At 39.7% G+C, this 20,789-nt stretch overlaps 1 protein-coding gene across 2 annotated transcripts; it reads right to left on the reverse strand.

Annotated features, from left to right (window-relative positions):
• Positions 1–10,395: 10,395 nt before the first annotated feature.
• rab5ab (RAB5A, member RAS oncogene family, b) lies at positions 10,396–20,735 on the reverse strand. 2 transcript variants are annotated; one of them, XM_038710634.1, is made up of 6 exons: positions 20,557–20,735; positions 18,237–18,463; positions 17,422–17,573; positions 15,091–15,213; positions 14,718–14,811; positions 10,396–12,274 (listed from the first exon to the last, which is right to left on the reverse strand). In XM_038710634.1, exons 2-6 carry the CDS (start codon positions 18,400–18,402, stop codon positions 12,159–12,161), a joined length of 651 nt encoding a protein of 216 aa, XP_038566562.1. In that variant the 5' UTR covers positions 18,403–18,463; positions 20,557–20,735; the 3' UTR covers positions 10,396–12,158. The 2 variants fall into 2 exon arrangements, with proteins under 2 accessions (XP_038566562.1, XP_038566561.1); XM_038710633.1 differs by having other exon boundaries at positions 20,553–20,735.
• Positions 20,736–20,789: the final 54 nt, after the last annotated feature.

Consider the following 20,789-nt stretch of genomic DNA (forward strand, 5'->3'; position numbering starts at 1 on the left):
ACGTCCCAGGGTTACTGGTGACAGCCAGGACAAGTGACGCATGCCGCTGGCAACAGAGATCACAGCGGGCAACTGCCGTGACTTTCAGGAGGTCTAACCTTGTGTTTTTCCTTGACATATCCAATGCAGGCAGGCAAACAGCACGTTGATGTTACCTGTCTGCTGGCATTTCTGTTAAAGGTGGAAGAGGTGGTTATCTAACTTAAATAAGTACACATTTTCGTAACACTTTCACATATCTGTTTTGCTATTGCCTATAATATTTGGTATAATGGAAATATTCACTCAAAGATGTGGGTTGTAAACACTTGGTTTAGAAATATAAAACAAAAAGTCCTCTGGTGCACAGGAAGTCATGCATTTTATATTTGGCAGCACCAACAGCATCCAAATCAGATGCAATTATAACTACCCTCTGTGGCCCCAGCACAAGCAGCATTAATAATCTCTCCTCTAGTCTGTTTGCCTTATCTAATAATGTTCGAAAAGAGGCCTACTACCTAGGTCTTATTTTTGATTCAGAATTGTCCTTTGATGCTCAGATGGTGCAGTCCCGCTTTGCTCAAGTGAGACAGCTAACCAAGTTCAGGTCATTCCATTCCTCTTCAGACATGTCATTAATGCTTTTATCTCTTCCAGACTTGACTATTGTAATGCACTTTATTATGGTAGCAGCAGGCGGAACGTCCAGAGATTGAGACAGATACAAAACGTTGCTAGGATAACATCAATCCTTGCTGGTTACTGGTGAGTTTTAGGAGTGATTTCAAGATCTTAGTGCTTGTTTGTAAGGCCTTGAATTCTGCCTATTTCTGTGATTTGCTAACTCTCTATGAGCCGGATTACTGCTTGAGATCATCTTGCAGGGCCCTGTTTTGTGTAACTTCCTGCCTGAAGATCTTACACAACAAACTCAGTAGCTTCCTTTAAATCTCATCTTAAGACTCACTTTTTTCATATGGCTTTTTCTTAACTATTAACTATTTAAAATTTTTTATCAAGTTCTGGATCTTAATTGCTTTTATTATGTTTTTATTGTAAAGCACTTTGTAACTTAGTGTAAGTGTAAGTGTAATAATAACAATAATAATAATAATATTGTGTTTGGAATGAATTATATCTGATAAGTGCAGTGTAACACACCATCACAATGACCACTTGTAATTCGCTCAACTGGAGATGTGACATTTTATATAGTTCGTGATGAAACTGATGAGCTGTGAAAAGTGGATAAATACAGGTCAACATTTTAAGTGCAAATGCATCAGTTTTGTAAGAGGGTGAATGAGGGTTTTTACATTCCTTTTTTTCCAGAGTTGAACAAATGGCAATATTATTTTTTTAAAGTGCACTGCTGCCCCCACATGGCAACAAGAGTGAAATGCAGTAAATTTTTATTTTATTTTATAAAAACGACTTTGAGTAGGAGTAAAGCCTACATGGGTAAAAGAGCAATTGAAAACATATTTTCATTATATTTGGGGAGTATTTGTCTGGTCTGATTTAATGTCTTGTGAGTGAAGTCACAGAAAGTGATATTTTAAGGCTAAATTGATCCTGTGAATGACAAGTTGCTTCTAAATAGAAATGCAAAACCACCTGTTTGGAAATGCTGTGTCTGAATTAAGTGATTGATCTATGTGTGTTTACTTCAAGTGTGTAAGAAATTATTAGGCTTATGTAAGAGGTCATTTACACAGCAGACATTCTGACTTGTCCTAGTAGGAAAGGTACAGGTGTTACTAATAACATTAATGATGGTTCTGTTTTATTCAGGTGTCCCAGTGAGCCATGACAGTGTGATAGTTAATTATCATGCACAATACCAGGACCCTGAATCATCTACATAAAATTCAGTAATTGTTATTGTGTACACCTGTGCTTTTCCTACTGTGACATGTATAAATGTCTTAAATGCCTATTAGAGCCTGTGAAGAAGAACTACTTGAAATGAACAAATTTACATGGATGTACTGAATATATTTATGGACATTTGAGCAATGCAAAAATACAGCAGAATGCCACTTAATTTGGGAATTACACAGTTGACAACAAATTTAAAGTGGATGGACATGATAACAGAAATGCCTTACCTTGTAAGCAAATACCAGTTTGATTTTGAGACATTTCCTTTGGCCACATGACTGATGATCCAGAATCTGGCTTCCTCTGTAGAGTTTCTGTCCCTCAATATGCTATTTCTTAAACATTTGTAAACATGAACAAGACTGTTTCAATAAAGATCTGGTCTGAGTTATTTATTTGAACAAGGTTTTATAGACAATGATTCATCTGTAAAAGTGCGTGCAAACATTTTATTCTGTCTTCAGAAAATGCCTTACTGCTTTTACTCTGAATTTCCACTTGGAAGGCTAAATGCCAAAATGCTTCAACTCCACTCAAGTCAAAGTGCCAGATATTCAGCATTTTGCATTTTAAACATAGTGTTGACACCCTTTAATATACTATTGAAGGAGTTTATAAACAAAGTGAGTATTATTTTCAGTGTCTGTCACATTTTACAAAGAGCACAAATTCACATTTTTGGATGGAACGTGTACTTTCCACTTCCACCTCAGGAGACCTGCCAAAGAGTGTAAAGGGCCAAATTTGGAAGTTAAACAATCACCAACTTTGACAAACAGCACTGAATACTAATATGTAAATATGTGTAAGTACTTTTTGCAAAATGTTAAAACGCCCACAAAGATTTTTGTTCCCACTTTATTCTCGTCTTTGGCAGACTGCAGACAGTTACATCCTGCACAGTTTAAAAAGTGATTTTGTTGCCGGGGAAACTGTAGAAAGGTTCGGCAAACAGCTGAATTCATTTTGAAAGACTTTGATATATTCAGACAAGCAGAGATGGGCTCTACCATGTTTTGCTTTACATCAGGAATTGAGGTGGTGCTGTGTCTGATATACTGTCCATCCAAAAACCCATCAGCATCAACATTCAACTAAAATGAGCTTTTCAAAAGGGCCCTTCTGAGGTGTTATTCTTATAGTAGCCTTCCCTTTGATGTAAATAACTTCAGTATGCTTCAAACGAGGTGTTTATTGGATGGTCAAAAAGTATGTGAAAGCCCTTCCTCCTACTCCATGTCAGAATTGGGGCGGGGGTAGGGGAGGCTGCATCCAATAATTTTCAAAAGTCCAAGAAGCAAGCCCACTTCATGCTGAAAAGGAGGTGCAGAGGTGAGAAAGGAAGCAGGGTTTAAACTTTCTCCCAAGCTCTTCTTTTTCCTTTTTTTACGCAATAACCTCTATCACATTTCTTGTGTAAACCAAGTGCACAACTACGAATGCATCTGAAGAGAGACTGTCTCAATGTGTACACCGTCATCTCCATTCGAACAATGATCACGTCTCACTCATCTCTATGACAGCTTTTCACTTGACTTTTAAGGATGATCGTTGCTTTAAACAAATTTGCCTTCTAATGCAGATGACAACATGTCATATGAACAAGTTTGTTTTGAGCATGCTAACACATCTATAGCTCAGTCCTAGAGAAAGAATAGACACAACTTTGCTGCATGGCAAAACATAGACAAGTCATATGTACAGAAATGTCCTTTTCCATGTCTTGGCAATTTTTGAAATTAAACCCTGCATTAATTGATTTTTTGGTGGAAACATGCTGTAAAGACAACACAAACACGCAGTAAAATCAACTTTTAATTTTACATATCAGAGCTTTATTGCCAAGTAGGGTTTTACACATATGAGGAATTTGCTTTGGTGATGAGGTGCTACACGTAGACAAACATACAGTTGACATAAATAAATCTAGAAATATATAAATATGGAATAAACAATGCAAGTTATATAATGATAATAAAAAGAATAGAGAAATATAATACAACTAGTTTCAGAGAAAGAACAACATCACAGATATTTACATGTGCATTATTCCGGGTTTGTGTTGTGTAGACGTATTGCAACAGAAAAGAATATTGTGCACATAAATATATAAATTGACAATATAAAAATATAGAACAAAGATTAACAATTGACAACAAATATGCATAATGTGCCAGGTTTGTGCATGATATGAAATGAAATGGAACAGTATTTACACGTGCAGATACATTTGTATTGCTTGAAAGGGGGGAGTGTCAGTGAGGGACTCGGGTCTTGTTAATGAGGCTAGCTGCAGACGAGAAGAAGCTGTTTTTGTGGCAAGACATTTTGGTCCTGATGGACCGCAGCCTCCTGCCAGAGGGGAGAGTCTGAAGCAGTTTGTGGATGGGGTCAGCTGCAATCTTTCCTGGGTTCTGGAGGCATCCAGATCCTGAAGAGAAGGAAGATTGCAGCCTTTGTCCCTGGTGGTGGCAGCAGCGTACCAGATGGTGATGGAGGAGGTGGGGATGGACTCAATGATGGCGGTGTAGAAGTGCACTATCATTGTCTTTGGAAGTACATCCTCTGCTGGGACTTTTTGGTGAGAGAGATGATGTTCAGCTCCCACTTGAGGTCCTGGGAGATGATGGTGCCCAGGAAGCGGAAGGAGTCACACAGGATGATGGGGGAGGGTGGGGCTTTGCTCTTTCTGAAGTCCACGACCATCTCCACTGCCTTCAGAGCGTTGAGCTCCAGACTGTTGTGGCTGGACCAGGTCACCAGATGGTCGATCTCCCACCTGTAGGCGGACTCATCCCCACCTGAGATGAGCCCAATGACGGTGGTGTGGTGTGTGGTATCCGCAAACTTCAGGAGCTTGACGGACTGGTGACTGGAGGTGCAGCTGTTAAAGGGAGAAGAGCATATGGTCCTGGAATCAGAGAAATGTTTTCCCAGCTTCACGTGCTGCTTCCTGTCCGTCAGGAAGTCAGTGATCCACCTGCAGGTGGAGTCAGGCAAGTTTAGCTGAGAGAGCTTGTCCTGCAGCAGGGCCGGGGTGATGGTGTTGAAAGCAGAGCTGAAATCCACAAACAGGATCCTGGGGTAGGCTCAACTCATTTGCCCAGGCGAGAGTCGTTAATGGATTGGGGGGCTTTGGGTTTGTAGTTAGTGATCTGTCTGAACCCCCTCCAGACAGAAGTGGCGTCGTTTGCAGAGAACTGGTCCTTTAGCCTCTCTGAGTACAGCCATTTAGCTTCTCGCACCTCCTTGTTATACCTGTACTTTAACGCCCTGCACCCGGCATTAGCTCCTCCTTTTCCAACTTTAGCTGTCTGAGTTTGGCTATAAACCAGGGTTTGTCATTGTTATAACTCACCCAGGTGCATGTTGGTATACAGCTGTCCTCACAGAAGCTGATGCAGGACGTCACAGCCTCTCTAAACTCATCCAGATTGTTGGTAGCAGTCCTGAAAACATCCTAGTCAGTGCAGTCCAAACATGCCTGAAGATCCTCTACAGCTTCACTGGTCCACTTCTTTGATGTCCTCATAGCAAACTTACATACTCCCTAGCAAATAGTTGCCTATTAAAACGTCCAACAGATACAGATCAGCATCATCATCATTTGCAGTTGTGCTTCTTGCCACCTGGTAAACAACAGTCCAGTATTCACTCTCTTTTAGCTATGTTTTCTTTCCACCAACCCCAGAGGGAAATATCTGACTCAGTTAGTTTCTAAATTCTCCACTATGTTCACCAGCCAGATGCTAAATTTGTACAGTTGGGTTACCAAAGCTTTCTCTGTGAAAACCCTTACCAGCTGGAAACAATTTGATGAGAGCTGTGAGAGTACCAAAACAGTGAAGTTGTGGGCTATAAAACCATATCAATGATTTGAAAGATATTAAAGCTCCATAGAGCTGATAATCCTCGGTTTATATTATGAGACACTTTTTTCACATATACATAGTTATATAATTATTGATTAACTCCATCAATATGTGTGGATACCAAGCTTCTTTTGGGTCTTTGACAGCCCGATGTCATTCCGCTATTAGTTCTGGACCAGCTATTTAGAGGGTTCCATGTACTTGGAAAACCACCAGAGATACTTTCTTTCCTTAAGGGAGATGGACAGATACCTAACAACTATTCAGCTGTAGTGGGAGAAGCCTCTGCTACTACCATAGGATGAACCACATTTTACTGGGCAGAAATTACATTACATTTGAGTGGTTGGAAAGCGCTTTTACATCTGCATTCACCATTCACACACATTCATACACTGAGCCTAAGTGCTCAAACAGAAACCTTCCGATTAATGGTCAACCCGTTCTTACTCCTGAGCCACAGCCGTCCCTGTGGTCTGCCTTCTTGACAGTGGGAAAGATCAGGGGTTAAAATCTTGCAGTGGAAAGACTGCAATCCCAAACTGTGGTCGGTATTCATTTTGTGTTTGAACTTTACATCAAAGGGTCGTGATTGAACTCTCTGGACAAAATAGATGGGCAGCTCTCCCAGTAAAGCAGCATGCGGCATAGTGACTCATAGAGTCCAACATTTGTTTTAAGCTTTTCTGGCAACACGTAGCTCCACTGTGATGAAAACAAAATGCCATCTGACAATTTGCCTTGTGCATCACTGTGGTTACTGGTGGTTCTCAATGTGAAAAAAGGGCACATTGTGGGAAAGCAGGTTACCACATAACACTTTACTATTATCATCCTATAGATTTGTAAAATAGTCTGGAGAATGAAAACAAAGGTCATTTGTTGTCAAAGTCATCTTTCTCTCATCTTCCTCTGCAATGCAAGAAGACCTAATAGTAATCTGCAATGTTTTAAAAAATATCAGCATAATTTTCCAAAATCCATCCATCAGCCTGAATTTTCCTAAATTAGACTCACAAAACAAACAATTAAAAGATATGTGTTGGTACACTGAAGTAGCCTACTTGAATGATTAATGAATATTTTCTCACTTCTCTTGTGGTATTTATCCATGCAGACAGTTTTGGTATTGAGGTTCAAAGTTAATTTGTGCCCTTGGATACAACTGTTGAGAAAACAATCTCACTATAAGGTCCAAAGCAGTCATGTGGATTTTGATCATATCATATCAACAACTTCATCAGCAGATGAAGTTTGCCCAGTTGCCATGAAATTTAATTCCATTTTTTTCCTGAGCACTTTCTGTCTGCTGATGAAGATCTGATATGATTAAAAGCTCCAGAAGCTTTGCGTTTTTTCCAGGTCAGGATTTAGGCTGTAACACCAATTCAGTCGAGGTGAATGACATTCTCTTTATGGCGCTCACAGGATTAAAATGTAATTACATTAAAAAAATATAACACTAACATCTCTTTCAGAGACAGTGTCCCTGTTACTGGCGATAATCCAAAGACCTCAGTGTGAACAGTTTTCAGGGACCAACTTCTAGTGAAGAAATAGTCCTTCTGAGAACTTTTGACAGCGTGTTGTGTGGATAGTAACAATTGCACATTTGTCAAAATTCCTGTTGAATTCCTTAGAATGATTTTTCAATGCTGTGAGCAATATTGTTACACCAATTTATCAAACAGAATAATACAACTGTGCACCTTCTGAATTCAAGTTTCTCTCTTTCACCAAAATAATTGCCGTGTTAAGTCATTGTAATACACGCTTCATTGAAACAAAATCAAACTCAGTAAAACTGCTGTGGTTGGCCTTTCCACTGTTCCAACAATAAACCCTTGAATCACTTCTTCTCGCTCCTCTCTTGCTTGATGCCTCTCCTGAAGGGAGGGTATCTGTGTTCCCAGGGTTCTATACTCCCACGGTCCTATGTTACCCAGCTCAATATCCTCTTAATATGACACATTAAGGAAACCTTTCAAAGTGTTTATGTTCTCAGCAATGTGTTGTCCCTAGGTCAAATGTTCAGTGAATGTTTTGCTGGGTCAATATGTTGCCACGTCAAATTGGCCTCTGTTGGTCTCGGAGGCTGTCTTCAGTCCCATCCTGCCATAATTATAGGGAGACCTGTGCCGTTGCCTGCTCGCCTGTCTCTGGTTCTTGTGCCTATTCCGGACTTAGTCAGCTAATAGGACTGCTACGTTAGCTGCAGGCTAACTGAGCTAACTAGCTGATGGCAGTTATGATCTGACGTGATATGCTGCCCCTATTTTTTGAAATATGAATTTGACTGGTGGAGAGTAGTCTCAATTCTTAACACTGTACCTTTAATACACAGCACTGTCTGATCGCGGGACCTCATAAAGACTGTCAGAGGTCTTGGCCTATTTAGAGACTATAACTTTAATCACTTATTGATCCCTGTGCTGTATAGCCTCTCGACTCCTCTTTCTATTTCTTGCCTCAAGTGGTGTGTGGGCAGTGCTGGATGAACAGGCAGTTAATGAGGTTGTAAGGACTGTAATTGACAGGAGCAGGTCATTTCTGCAAAGAGCCAAACATGTGATCAGGCTAGTCAAGAGTTCAGACAACTTATTTGGTGAGGACTTAGAGGATGGGGAGTGGGTGAAGTGGTGGGATGGAACATAGCCGAGAGCAGAGAGGAGGCAGACCGTGGAAATACACGAGAAACATGGGACCTTAACTGACAACAGAGCTCCATCAAGAAAGTGGAAAATGTTGTTAGAATTAGGGCTGCAACTAATTGGCTCATTACCAAACACATTGACTTTGCACTTCAAGATTGGTTTAATCATTATTGTGAGAGCTATAACTCAACAGTTGTATGTTAAGTCTGACATAAAACAAGCTCAGGTTTTTAAAAGAAAGCCAGTGTTAACCAGGGGTTTAGAGTTTAAAAGATGTGGATGTTACTCAGGTAAGAAGGGTCTAACGAAAAGTTGCAAGTTGTTAACTTTGACCACTCTTATTTTACAGAGTATTCTTTTTAAACATTTAATTGTGTTGAAAATGTAATAAAAAATATGTGCAGAACACAAATGTCAAATCAAATTGTCTTCAAATAGCTTGCTTTGTCTGACCAAGAATCCAAAACGTTTTTAATGAAATAAAACAGAGAAATGCACAAAACTATTGCATTTGAAAATCTGGAATTTGGAACATTAACCCCACTGATTTATCCTCTAGCGCCACCATGAGGTCTACATTTGTGATTTTGAGTGAAGTGTCTGCACTATTGGATGAATTGCAATGAAATTTGATACACATATTAATGTTCCCTTAACCTTTCATCTAGCACCTTCACCAGGTCAAAATGGTCATTTGTTTGAGAAAATACCCACAAAACGAATTCCCATCAGCCTCAGCTAAACTTTGTGTTTGAGTGCTAACATACAACTATGATGGTGAACATGGTAGAATAACTTACTAAACATCCGTACGTTAACATACTCACATTTAGCTGAAAGCACCCATTGTGCCTAAATACAGCCTCACAGAGTCGTTCGTTAGCAAGGCTGTAGTATTGTTCCTTGATAAATGACTTAATAATAAAAAATAACTAAAATCTTCTAATCATTGCAGCTCTACTAAATCCTCCTGAAAACTATGAGAACCTTAAAGAGGTCATACTATGCTCATTTTCAGGTTTATAATTTTATTTAGGGGTTGTACCCATAGACTGTATATAAAAAGGTTGTACCAGAACAGGTTGACATGGTTTAATTTTTAAAAAAAACACCATATTTCTGTCATCCTGCACATTGCTACAGCTCCTCTTTTCACACTTGAAAGATCCGTTTTAGTTACGGAGTGAGGCATCTCACTTCTACTCGATCTTTGTTGGGAGTTGCACATGCACAGTACCTAGGTAAGGATTACTAGCCAATCAGAAGTACAGTAGGGAGGGTCCTGACAAGCAAGGTAGTGTGATCCACAACAAAGAGCTTCAGCCAGCAACCTGGCTTCTGTTCAGTCTATATGTCTGAGCCTGAGTGTGATCCAGGCCGAACAACCCAAACCAGCTTTGCAACCTAGACTGGAGTGGTGAGTTATTCATTTGTAACAAATGTATCTTTCATGTTTTAACTGTGCTCTACATCACAGTAACAACTTTATGTCCATGGTCTGCCTAACATTTGCTAGGAAGGGTGGGGGTGAAGGGAGGCAGCGGGTGTGTGCTGCAGCTCAGTCTGTTTCCCCACCAGTGTTTTTGAGGGCGTGTCTAAATAGCCGCTAGGAGAGCATTATGACGTGTTGTTAAGCCATGACGTTACATAGTGACGCAGAGAGTTTACGGAAGTAAACACTTGACTAAAATGGAGCTGTTTTCAGGCAGTTCGGCAGCAGTGTTTTCTGTGGGAGATGGGAACTCCCTTTGCGGTGGACTTTTTCACTTTGCAAACCTATTACATGCACAAAAAAGATATATAACTCAATTAAGGGAAAAAGCCAAAAAGCCTAAAAGACCTCTTTAAACCTCAGGTCTGCAGATGTTGTGGCTGGACTTTTATCATCCAATGAGTCACATAACATTTGGTTTTAATAAGCTTTAGAAAAAAGCGCTTGTTTCATACTATTTTGAAACTTCACTTACATGTGATGCCACTGACATATTCATAGCAAAAAGGCGTACAAGAGACCTCTTTATTGAATTTATTAAGTTGTATTCAGACACTCAAAACTGCCCATCACTAGTAATGCTGTTTTACATCATTAAAATTCATTGAGCTGTAAGAGAGACCACCAGAAACGTTAATTATGCTACCTGCTTATAGCTGTAGGTTAGCAAGTTCAATACAGTCTGTCATATAAAATTGAAGGGCATTAATTAAAACATGATCAACACTGTGCAATGCAATAAAAGTTCCTTTCAAACATAACCATGGACCATTTCTGAGAAAAGTAACAAGACACCAGAGAGGGATTTTGTTAATAACACTACATATACCTAAAAAGACCACCACTGCTTAACATTTGACCAGTTTGTGACAAGGTCTAGGATGAAAAAAAAATAATAATAAGCAGACCAATAATTAACTGTACAATTGTTCGGAATCTCTAGATAATTTCCTGGTGAGCTCATGAGCTCTGCAAGCTGTACTAAAGGAGAAAGAAGACAACATTGCAACATTGCACCCTATAACAACATTAGAGTATTTTTTTCCCCCCACATACTTGTGACAATGGATAGTAGTCAAATTTTCTGTTTGTGTGCTGCTTGAACTATATTCTAAAAACAATCCCCCTGTGATTAAGATCACCCAAACTGATGCAGGTTGACTACTGGCCTGAACAGAAACAGAGCAGATTAACAAAGAGTTTAACATACAACTAGTCGTGTGCTCAAGTCTTTGCAAGACAACTCACAAAGCAGGATTTTCAACAGTCTTAAAAGTTTCCTGTTGATTATCTTTTCCTTGTGAAGCCACATTCATGTCAAAACTTTATTGGGCTTCAGTAAAGCAAAATGAAAGTATTTGTTAAATAGCAAAGCCAAATTTAAAAACCCTGTCATACAGGCCTCATGTTGGCCTGAAGGTGTTGGTTCCTGATGTTCCCGCACTTTCCAAAACTCCATGTTTTCCACACTACAAAGACTTTTGATATGATATACAGCAACATCACAAGCCCATATTACTCTACAGATAGTTGCACAAAATGGGAAGCCAGATGTGTATGGAGGCAGTTTTTCCTCTACAGCCTACTTGTTCAAAATCTGGAGAGTACCAAATAAATGTTTTCGCACTTTCCATTAGGAGCCTGGGATGAAGATGTCTTCTTGTGTAACAGATGTGAGGAGGGAGGGATTCTTGGTTTGCACAAAAGTCCTTTCCTGGCACTGTCTCAATACACTGATGCCTCACAACAGACTGTTGAAGCCAGGCGTCTCAAGATGGGAACAATTTGGTTTTCTTCTGATTGTGAGCATAACTTAACCCGCACACAAAGAGTATTACAAGCAACATCATTCACATCCAGTTGACCCTGTGAAGTGACAAATGAGGCTACACCTTCTCATCTGCAAATCACACGCGGAAATTCACACACGACACAATCACAGGCTTCTCGCTCGCTCAAATAGGGGTTAGTCTTCCAACTGGATAGTAAAATAAAAATGTGTTGTTTTCTTTTTAGGAGTTGTAGTGATACATGCATCCATTATACTGATATACACTTCTTAAAAAAAGTAAAAAAGAAAAAAAAAAAAAAGAAAAAAGGAACAAACAGAACATCAACAAAAAAAAAGGTATTAGAAATGCAGCTATACAGAGTCTTTTAGCTATTCCAGGGAAGTGAGGTTGACGGTCAGGTCTGACGTCAGGAAGCCAAGGAGCCAGATGTCCAGATGTTGTTTGGGGAGGGGGCAAGAGGGGGTGAGCAGGAAGAGCTGGGTTAGTTACTGCAGCAGGGACGGCTGGTGGGCTGAGCCGACTCTGTCAGGTCCACTCCCCGGTTCCGCCCGCTGCTGGCTCCTGCCGCTTGAGGCTCATTCTTGGGTAGCTTCTTTGCTGCAATGACAAAGCAACAACATCAGTGATGACCTCACCATAAGTGGTCTGATAACCATAACCTATGATGACAATAGGACGGCGTTTAGTCGACATAATCGACAACGTCCATTAGAAGAATTCAGAGAGGCTGTTTAAGGGAGAGACAGCAATCTTCTTATTAAGAACATTTCTGGTTGTTCATTTGTAACTGCAATGCACTGCAGGAAGTGCTGGGGGCAGTATCGCTTCCATTGTCTGCCATGACTGCAAGACTATTCACGAAGAAGAAGCATTCATGCGAACAGCGGAAAAAGTGGAAAGCTAACAGTGGAACGTTTTTTAGTTTTAACAAGTTTTGTAAACCACTAAATCATCACTAGGTTCTGAGGCGAGAACTCAACTCTGTAGTTTTACAAAAGTTGAATTAGTTAAATGGTTTAATTAGGGTTAGGGGTGACTAGAATAATTATGATTAGTCGACTAATCGAATAAATTAACAGATTAGTCGACAACGAAACTGATCAACCAAATTGTTAAGAGTGGCTTAACACTTAATCCTCTTTTTCCGAGTTAGTAAATTATAGTCAATTAATTACAAATTCAATTAATCCTGGTCTGCACAAATACAAAAGTTTTCAGAGAACATTTTATATTCCTGTGCTTCTCAGGGACACCACACTCCCGAATCAACCGTTATCAGTGTGGACAGTATGGAGTTATTGGAGTAATTTGCAGACTATCACTCTCCATTGCCTTTGTGCATAAAGTTGTGAAGTAGGCTTGTTCAAGTTAAAAGAGGGTGTTAAGTTGCTTTTCAAAGATACTTTGTCAGTGATCACTAATGAGCCCAACCAATGCTGGATTTTTGCAAGCAATATCAATTTGAGTTTAAAATAAAAAAAATCAAATAATCCTAATTTCTTTTCAATAAGCGCATCACATAATCAACCACTTTTGATAAAGATCTCTTTAAAGCCCTGCACACCCACAAGGGCATTTTCAATTACTGTAGAATTAGCTGATGGCACCAAAGTCTTTGTACTAATAAAAATAGTCTGATTTGCCCCGCCCTGAGAAGAGAGTGATGAAGCTGTCAATCAAGCACAGTCTATGTCTCCAAAGAGACTGTTAAGTACCAGTGGTAAACTTCGGCCACAACACCTATGTGAACATTATGAGCTGTGACATTTCATTACGGCAAATCATGGACTAACTGGTAACAATGTACCAGCCTAATGGTAAATATTGTATATTCAAATTAGGCATCTATTTTTTCATACCTTCCTAACATTTCATTGGAATATACTATAAATGACAGTATTTGTGTAAACAAAACAAATCTAGCCGTAAGAGGCAATGATAGGGATCCAAGCAGATTGCGCAGAATGCTAATTTTGACATTTTCAGAGCAGAAGACCAAATTCAGATGACTTAAGAGATTAAAATGATGAAAGAATTTTGACTCTAAGCTAAGCCATTTGAGATAATTGCAGAAACGGAAACTTAATTGTTATAGAGCCACATTGAGGTCAATGAGTGTCATTTTATACGCCTGGGTAGTGGGTGGAATTTGCAACCTACCTTCCAATTCTGGTGCGTTTTGGTCTTAACAGTTTTTGCTGCATGAACACTTAGCAGTTTTAAAGAGAGAGCAAAAACAATAGGACGTAAAAGCTGAGCTGCTGGTGATAGAAGTCTTTGTAGCATGTATGACATTGTCTAGCCTACAATGCTGTGTCTAATATGCAATTAGCCTACTTAGACAAGTCTTGCTGGGTGTAAATACTTATGGCTCATAGAATAGATACGAAATAAGCACCCTTCTTCCATAAAGTTTTGCTGGAGGATCCAATGACCAAAGTCCTGTAACGTTATCTACACCACTCGCAGTCACCGATGACTCACTCCCTTTTGTGAGTAGTGAGTGTGTGTCTGAGCGAAAGTGAGCGAGCGGCAGGTGAATGCCGCAGAGAAAAGGTGAGCAGTAAGTGTACAGTTTGTCAGTGAATAAAAGCTGCAACTAAAGCTCTCATGTGTGTTGCTGTCCAATTGCTGGAAATACAAATTTCATGCGGCGTTGCCTGCCTGCGTTGAGGGCGTACACTACAATACAGCGTCTCCATATTAGTTTTATGGAAAGAGGATCGTCAGTATTTTTGATGGTATTGAAAGTCATACCGCTGGGACTTCAAAATACCGTTACACCGTAATACCTTGATATTGCCCAAGCCTAATCCAAACGGCTTCCAATTTATGATAAACATGAACTCCAGTTGGATGCTACTAAGACGACCAGTCTTTTATTGCTGCTCAAAGTCACTTCAACAACCACTGGTCATTGGCATATCGGGGCTCCAACAGTAGGTCAGGTCATAGTTCTGCTTACATTTATTTCATATTAGAATTCTTCAAATGTTTATATAGATAAGATCAGGAAGTTTAAGATTTAAGAGACACTTACCAATGGCCATGAAAATCTCATTCACGTTCATAGAGGTCTTTGCTGATGTTTCCATAAAAAGCAAGCTGTTATCATCTGCGTATGACTGTGCATCCTATGGAAGTGAAACCAACATCACTTAAAATGATTGTACACAGTTTGCATGAACAAAAAACTAAATATGGAGGAAGTAAAGTAGGTATTTTTCCAAGTAGTAGACAGGATCAGGGCCAATCAGCCAGAGATTGTTGTATTCTGTCAACATACATCAAAATTAATAATCGGCCAGTGAATGTTTTATGTTAGCTTCAACAGACTTTGACACAAACCCCAATTTACTTGTAATGATTTGTTGTGGTTCCTCTAGATAATTAAGGATTTGAAGAACACAAACCTGGAAATCCAGTGCTCTCTTGTTTGCGAGATCAGCCTTGTTCCCAGCCAGAGCTATTACAATATTTGGACTGGCTTGTCTCTGAAGCTCTTTAACCCAGTTCTTCGCCCGTACAAATGACTCCTGGCAAATAAAACAGGGAGGGTTAGTAAAATAACAATAAGATCCACATAATAGAAAGATCAGGACAAAAGGTGCCTTCCTATGATGTCTGGCTAGACATTTACCAATCTTTTGACCAAGACCCAGAATAGAGACTCATTAAAATGATGAAATATGAATCTAATGAAAATGTCCTCAGCTCATGTTCAGTAAAAAGCAGTATTTTGCGTGAGTATGCTATACTGCAATGCAGAGGTTATACACAAGGATTTTTTATTTATTTTAAATTTGGGCTATATGCCTACATTGAAGATAGGAAAGGAAAGGACTCTTTGTTCAAGACCTGGGCCCGTATTTATCAAGCTTCTCAGAATTACTCTGCTAACAATCGACTTAAGAGTAACAAATTCTTAGCTCAAAGCTGCTTAAAAGTTAGTTATCAAGCATCCATCGTCAAACACTTATCCTGCGTACAGGGTCGCGGGGGGCTCCATCACAGGGCCACACATAGACAATTATATATACCACCTACCAATTATAATATTGGATGTCAATGTAGGCAAGGACCAATCACTGAATAATTTCCTTATAACATTCTTAAAGTTCACATTAAATGGTGAAATTCCTAAGAGGAGTTTACACTCAACACACATTTAACAAGAGAATTCATTATGATATACACATTGGAAATGAAAGATAAAAAAAAGTTGATCTTTATATGAGCGCCATCACTTGCACCTACTACTCCAGTAAAGCCGGCTATCTGCATGAATTGTGCTTGCTTCTGTTGGATTACGGGGGGTGTTGTTGGGAAATGCGTGACAATGAGTGAAGCTCTAAGTGCCATAATTGTTTCCATGACAATTCAGCTTAATGATGATTGTGATGGCCCCAAATCATCAGCATTGCTGCGTTTGTCCTGTGGCAAATAAACAAAGCGTCATCACAACCTTCAGTTAGCCGAAAATGCGTTACTGCGTAAAGTCAGTGGTCAGATGACATCCCTCGCTGACAAAGATTATGTCTTTTGCAGAAGGAACTCACGGGGACACATACACATCAGAGAGTATCATCCGAATGGGCTGCAGTGTAACAGCTCATGCAGCTTTTATCTTAGTCTCAGGGTCGGAGTACTATCTCATCAAAGGAACATGGTGTCTTTCAGTGTTCCCTAGGGGATCTATAGAAAGACACCCATGTCCAAGGTACCTGTGGTGAACCACTTAAAGTCATGACCCCTCTGGACAATTGTTAAAGCATCACACACATTTACCATCCATTGACCCCATACCCAAGAGGCTGGAGGCCCCTAGTGAGATTAGATACATGGCAGTGTTTTAAAGATGGTTCTCATGAAATTCCCATTACACTGCGCTGTCCGACCCCGTCTAATTAACTGTGCGTCGTCAAATAATTCATAAACATCCTTCCACTCCTGAAAGATTTGCACATGTCTCTGTCTCCACAGTGCCATCACAAGCCCCTACTGGCAACTGGAGAGAGTAAGAAATGTAATAATTTGCTTTTATTCTTAAAAAAGTAGGAGTAAATTTCATTCATTCTCAGCACTTAAGACTAAAATGGCACTTTGAGAACTTTTATAAATACCGGCCCTCGTCTTTAAACAATCTACTGTAATAAAAAATATTTTTTTTAGTGTCAGAAGGTGCTTCTTTGCTGCTGGCTTTGTCACTGAGCAATGTTCATACCCGATAGTAATATTAACATTAAACTATGTATCTCCTCATCCTATTTTTGTGACCAACTTTTTACACAAACAACCAATCACAGTCGATCTTTCTGGTACAATTTACAAATAGAATGACTCAATCAGCTGTTGTCTTTATGGCAGCTGCAGTTTTGACATTAAAGTCGACAGTTGCCGTTTAAGATATAGACTATGTGAAGGTTAATGATTCTCATTCCACTATGTTCTTTTTGTAATCAAAACTAGCTATGTATAAATACTGTTTAAATATCTATTTGAGTATGACTCATGTATTAGGTCTACAATGTCTACCACACGCTGTGTTGTTGAGTGATGACTCATCTCTTTATTTGTCAAAATACTTAGAACACAACAGACAGAAAATACATGGTGTTAGAAAATGTAAAATGGAAACCCCCACTATCTCCTCATTATTGACAACAATGTTGTTCCAGCTATGGTTGGTGAAAGCAGCGTTGGTAAGAGGAACCACATGCCAGAAAACCTGGCACCTGACTCACCTCATTTGTTATATCATACACAACAATGGCTGCCTGGGCACCTCTGTAGTACATGGGAGCCAGACTATGGTAGCGCTCCTGACCAGCTGTGTCCCAAATTTCAAACTTGACTGTTGTGTCGTCCAAACATACCGTCTGAGTCAGGAAGGCAGCTGCAAAGCAAAGGAACCAATGACAAATGGGCCTGTAGCTACTGAGCTACACAAAATGTGTAAAAGTGAATCAAATAATTTAAGATAAATGCTGGAGACACACAGGATTATTATCTGGTTGACATTTCTAGTGATATTGAGCATTTTCTATACTGAACATCCAAAATCTGGATGTGTGCTGAGGCATTAGGTATGGTGGGAATCACTTAAACACATTTGTTAACCTTTATTTACTTTGAGATGCTTCACTGACAGCAATGCTCCCTTTTTTACTGTTTACATTTCGTCAATAACACACTTTCACACCTGGAAACGTCACTATTGCCGTTCTGGGAATCGCACCAGCGACCTTAGGGTCACACAGCTTTAGGCCATCATTGACTGCATCTCTCTAATTGTCACTTTATTCAAAGGTACCTTTGCCTTCTTCATGCCTAATCTTCCAGTGTGAGCTGATGCTGATGTCATATTTTGTGATCAATTTACTGACATACGATGATAATTGAGATATTCAATGCTTATTCCACTAAGTGATCATTGCAACGCTGTTAGTGACAAGAAGGCAAATAAAAGTATGTCAGTAATATCAATCAGTATCAATACAATTTCGCCTGCCTGTTCAGAAAAAATAAGCCACAACATGGCCATAACGAGGATACATACCTCCGATTGTGCTCTCTTGGAATTCGTGAAACTGTCCCTTGACAAAACGAAGTACGAGACTTGACTTCCCCACAGCCGACTCTCCTAAAAGCACGAGTTTGAACTGGCAGATCTTGTTGCCTGCGTTTGGCCCATTGGGTCGTGTAGCTCCGGCTCTACTTGCCATGTCACACAGTCCGGGCTCTTCCTCTGGACGCTGATGTACTGTCAAAAACTTTAGAAAAGACCTGAGCAGGAGAGAGAAAAGAAAGCTTAGTGTCATTCTCACATAAAAAATCTTCATGATTCAAAAATCAACGTGAGGAGAACATTTTGGCTAAAATGGAAATATACAGGTTTACTATGTTCATTAGAAATTCAAGCGTTTCTTTTGATATTTTATTTTCTGCAACAAATCATGATAATGACAAGCAAAGCACTAATAATTATTTATCTGTGGTTTTTGGTAGCATACACCATTTGGAACATACTAACTTAGATAGCTAAGTTTAAGTATTTTCTCTGTAGGTAAATGAGCATACAAAATTGTGGCAATAGCACAGAGAACATAAAAGCAAACCCTATTTAACGATTGGATTTTATGTCAATGTGTGATAGAGAACTGCTGCTGCTGCTTAACTGTATTGCATTTGAAGCAATATGTTTTACATCCAATCAAAGTTAGGATGTTAACAAATAAATGAGACAATGCAAAAGCAATTTATTGATATTCCCAAAGTTATGGTCTTGAAATAAAATCCCGAGTCCTCAATGTCCAAGACCGAGACAAGACAGAGTACAAATGCGGTTGAGTCCGAGACGAGACCGAGACCATCAAAAAGTGATCGGTCTCAAGTACTACAACACTAGAAATGATGAAAATAAAAGTTAAGCTAACTTGTTAGAAACTAAAATGTTCAGGCACAGATTGATGCAGTTTGTTTGTAGAATGGCGTACATATTCCTAATTTTTAAGATTATGTTAAGATATTAAGTTTAATGCTGTTCTAAGAAACAGTCCAAACCCTGAGGCCAAAATGCCACAGTCTCACAGATGACACAGTGACCACTGAGGAACATTTACTGTAGTTCATCACACATCAGGTCACCAAGATATCACAATACCATTACAAACAGTACATACTTTCCTCTCCAAACAATAGTTGGTTGCTTGCCATATCTAGCTGAGCTATTACAGGTGTGGCAAAAACATATTAGGGTGTGGGAGATACTGTAGTGAGTGTCAAATGTCCACCTCAGCAGTAACCCCAACATTTTAGCAACTGGTGTCACACAAAGAGGATCTGAACATCTGCTTCCAAAGTTTCTCACCTGTAGAAATTTAACTGCAAAGTCTACAAATGACAGAAAGTTGACCAACTGGTGTAGCTGTGAAAATCTGTAACAACAAACCTCTGGCAACTCCTGTTTATAGCTTTACGGTATGTGAGAGACTGTCACAAAAGAGATCTGTATGACACAGGCCCGGTCTTGTGCCCGGACATATACGAGGGAATAATGTTTTAAGGTTAAGTTGTAGAGAGTTTTCCCATCTGTCGGTCCGTAACTTAGATTTAAGGTGAATAACATCAACCATACCTACCTAATAACAACAGATTCTCTCTGTAACTTTGATATTTCTCATTACACCAACAAAGTAATCACGAAGCACCAGTCCAAAAATATTAGTCAACTTGTCCAAATCGCGTTACGACACACACTTAACCACAAATAACATGTTATGTTGTTGTCGACTGGCTCGAATTAGCAAAGCCATGACTAATAGCGTTAGCAACATAGCTACCTAGTAACGTTAAGTAATGTCCAGCCCAGGACCTATTTCTGCCTGAAAGAAAGCATGATTTCACCTATCTGAGTTAATTAAGTTCCAATCTGGGTGACGTTAGTATTGTACCCACTCTTATAACGTTAGCGCTACAGCATTGACGTTTGAGAATGCCAAAACACAGATGATGCCGTTTAGGGTGTGTACAGCTAGTGACAGCTAGCTAACCTTAGCAGCATGACGTTAGTTCAGTGAACTGCCCAATACAATCAGGGGACTAAATAGAGTCGCAGATGTTTGTTATATCAAACATGGGTCAACGTTAATGTGTTAATGGTCTTAACATGCTGACTGATCCGGAATCCCCCGCCTTTTAACGTTAACTTACTATGCTAACTAGCTCGGCCCATCCAGCTAGCGTTAGCTAGCCGGATAATAGATACTAGGCATGCTAACACAGTCAGCGAACGTTGTTTAGCTGTGGCCGCATCGGGAGGAGCCCACCCGGATAGCCATTAGCCAGCTAGCTAACACACATATTAGCTACTCACCTACCAAGAAGAGGAAACTAATTAATGTAAATGGTGTCTCCAGCACAATATTTGTTGCACTTCACAGTGTATCGAGAACCCAGCGAGCTACTGTAACGTTAGATTTCTTAAGGCTGCGCGATGTCCCTCTCCCACTTCTTTCAACTTCCCTTTTCGCATTGTACGAACGATGATGACAGATCGTGTGACTGGAATTGACAATCCGCCTACGTAGTGGTGCGAGGAACCAATCGTATG

The sequence above is a fragment of the Micropterus salmoides genome, unplaced genomic scaffold (assembly GCF_014851395.1).
Source record: "Micropterus salmoides isolate LMB-PRFRI ecotype aquatic unplaced genomic scaffold, ASM1485139v1 Ms_hic_scaffold_11, whole genome shotgun sequence".
In the NCBI taxonomy this organism is placed as follows: domain Eukaryota; kingdom Metazoa; phylum Chordata; class Actinopteri; order Centrarchiformes; family Centrarchidae; genus Micropterus; species Micropterus salmoides.

Excerpts from the sequence above, each read along its gene's own strand:
- rab5ab (XM_038710634.1), bottom strand. The coding sequence starts at position 18,402 with ATGGCAAGTAGAGCCGGAGCTACACGACCCAATGGGCCAAACGCAGGC. Across the intron at positions 15,214-17,421 it reads TGTATGATATAACAAATGAG|GAGTCATTTGTACGGGCGAA; the intron begins GTGAGTCAGGTG and ends TTTATTTGCCAG. Across the intron at positions 14,812-15,090 it reads AGAGAGCACTGGATTTCCAG|GATGCACAGTCATACGCAGA; the intron begins GTTTGTGTTCTT and ends TCACTTCCATAG.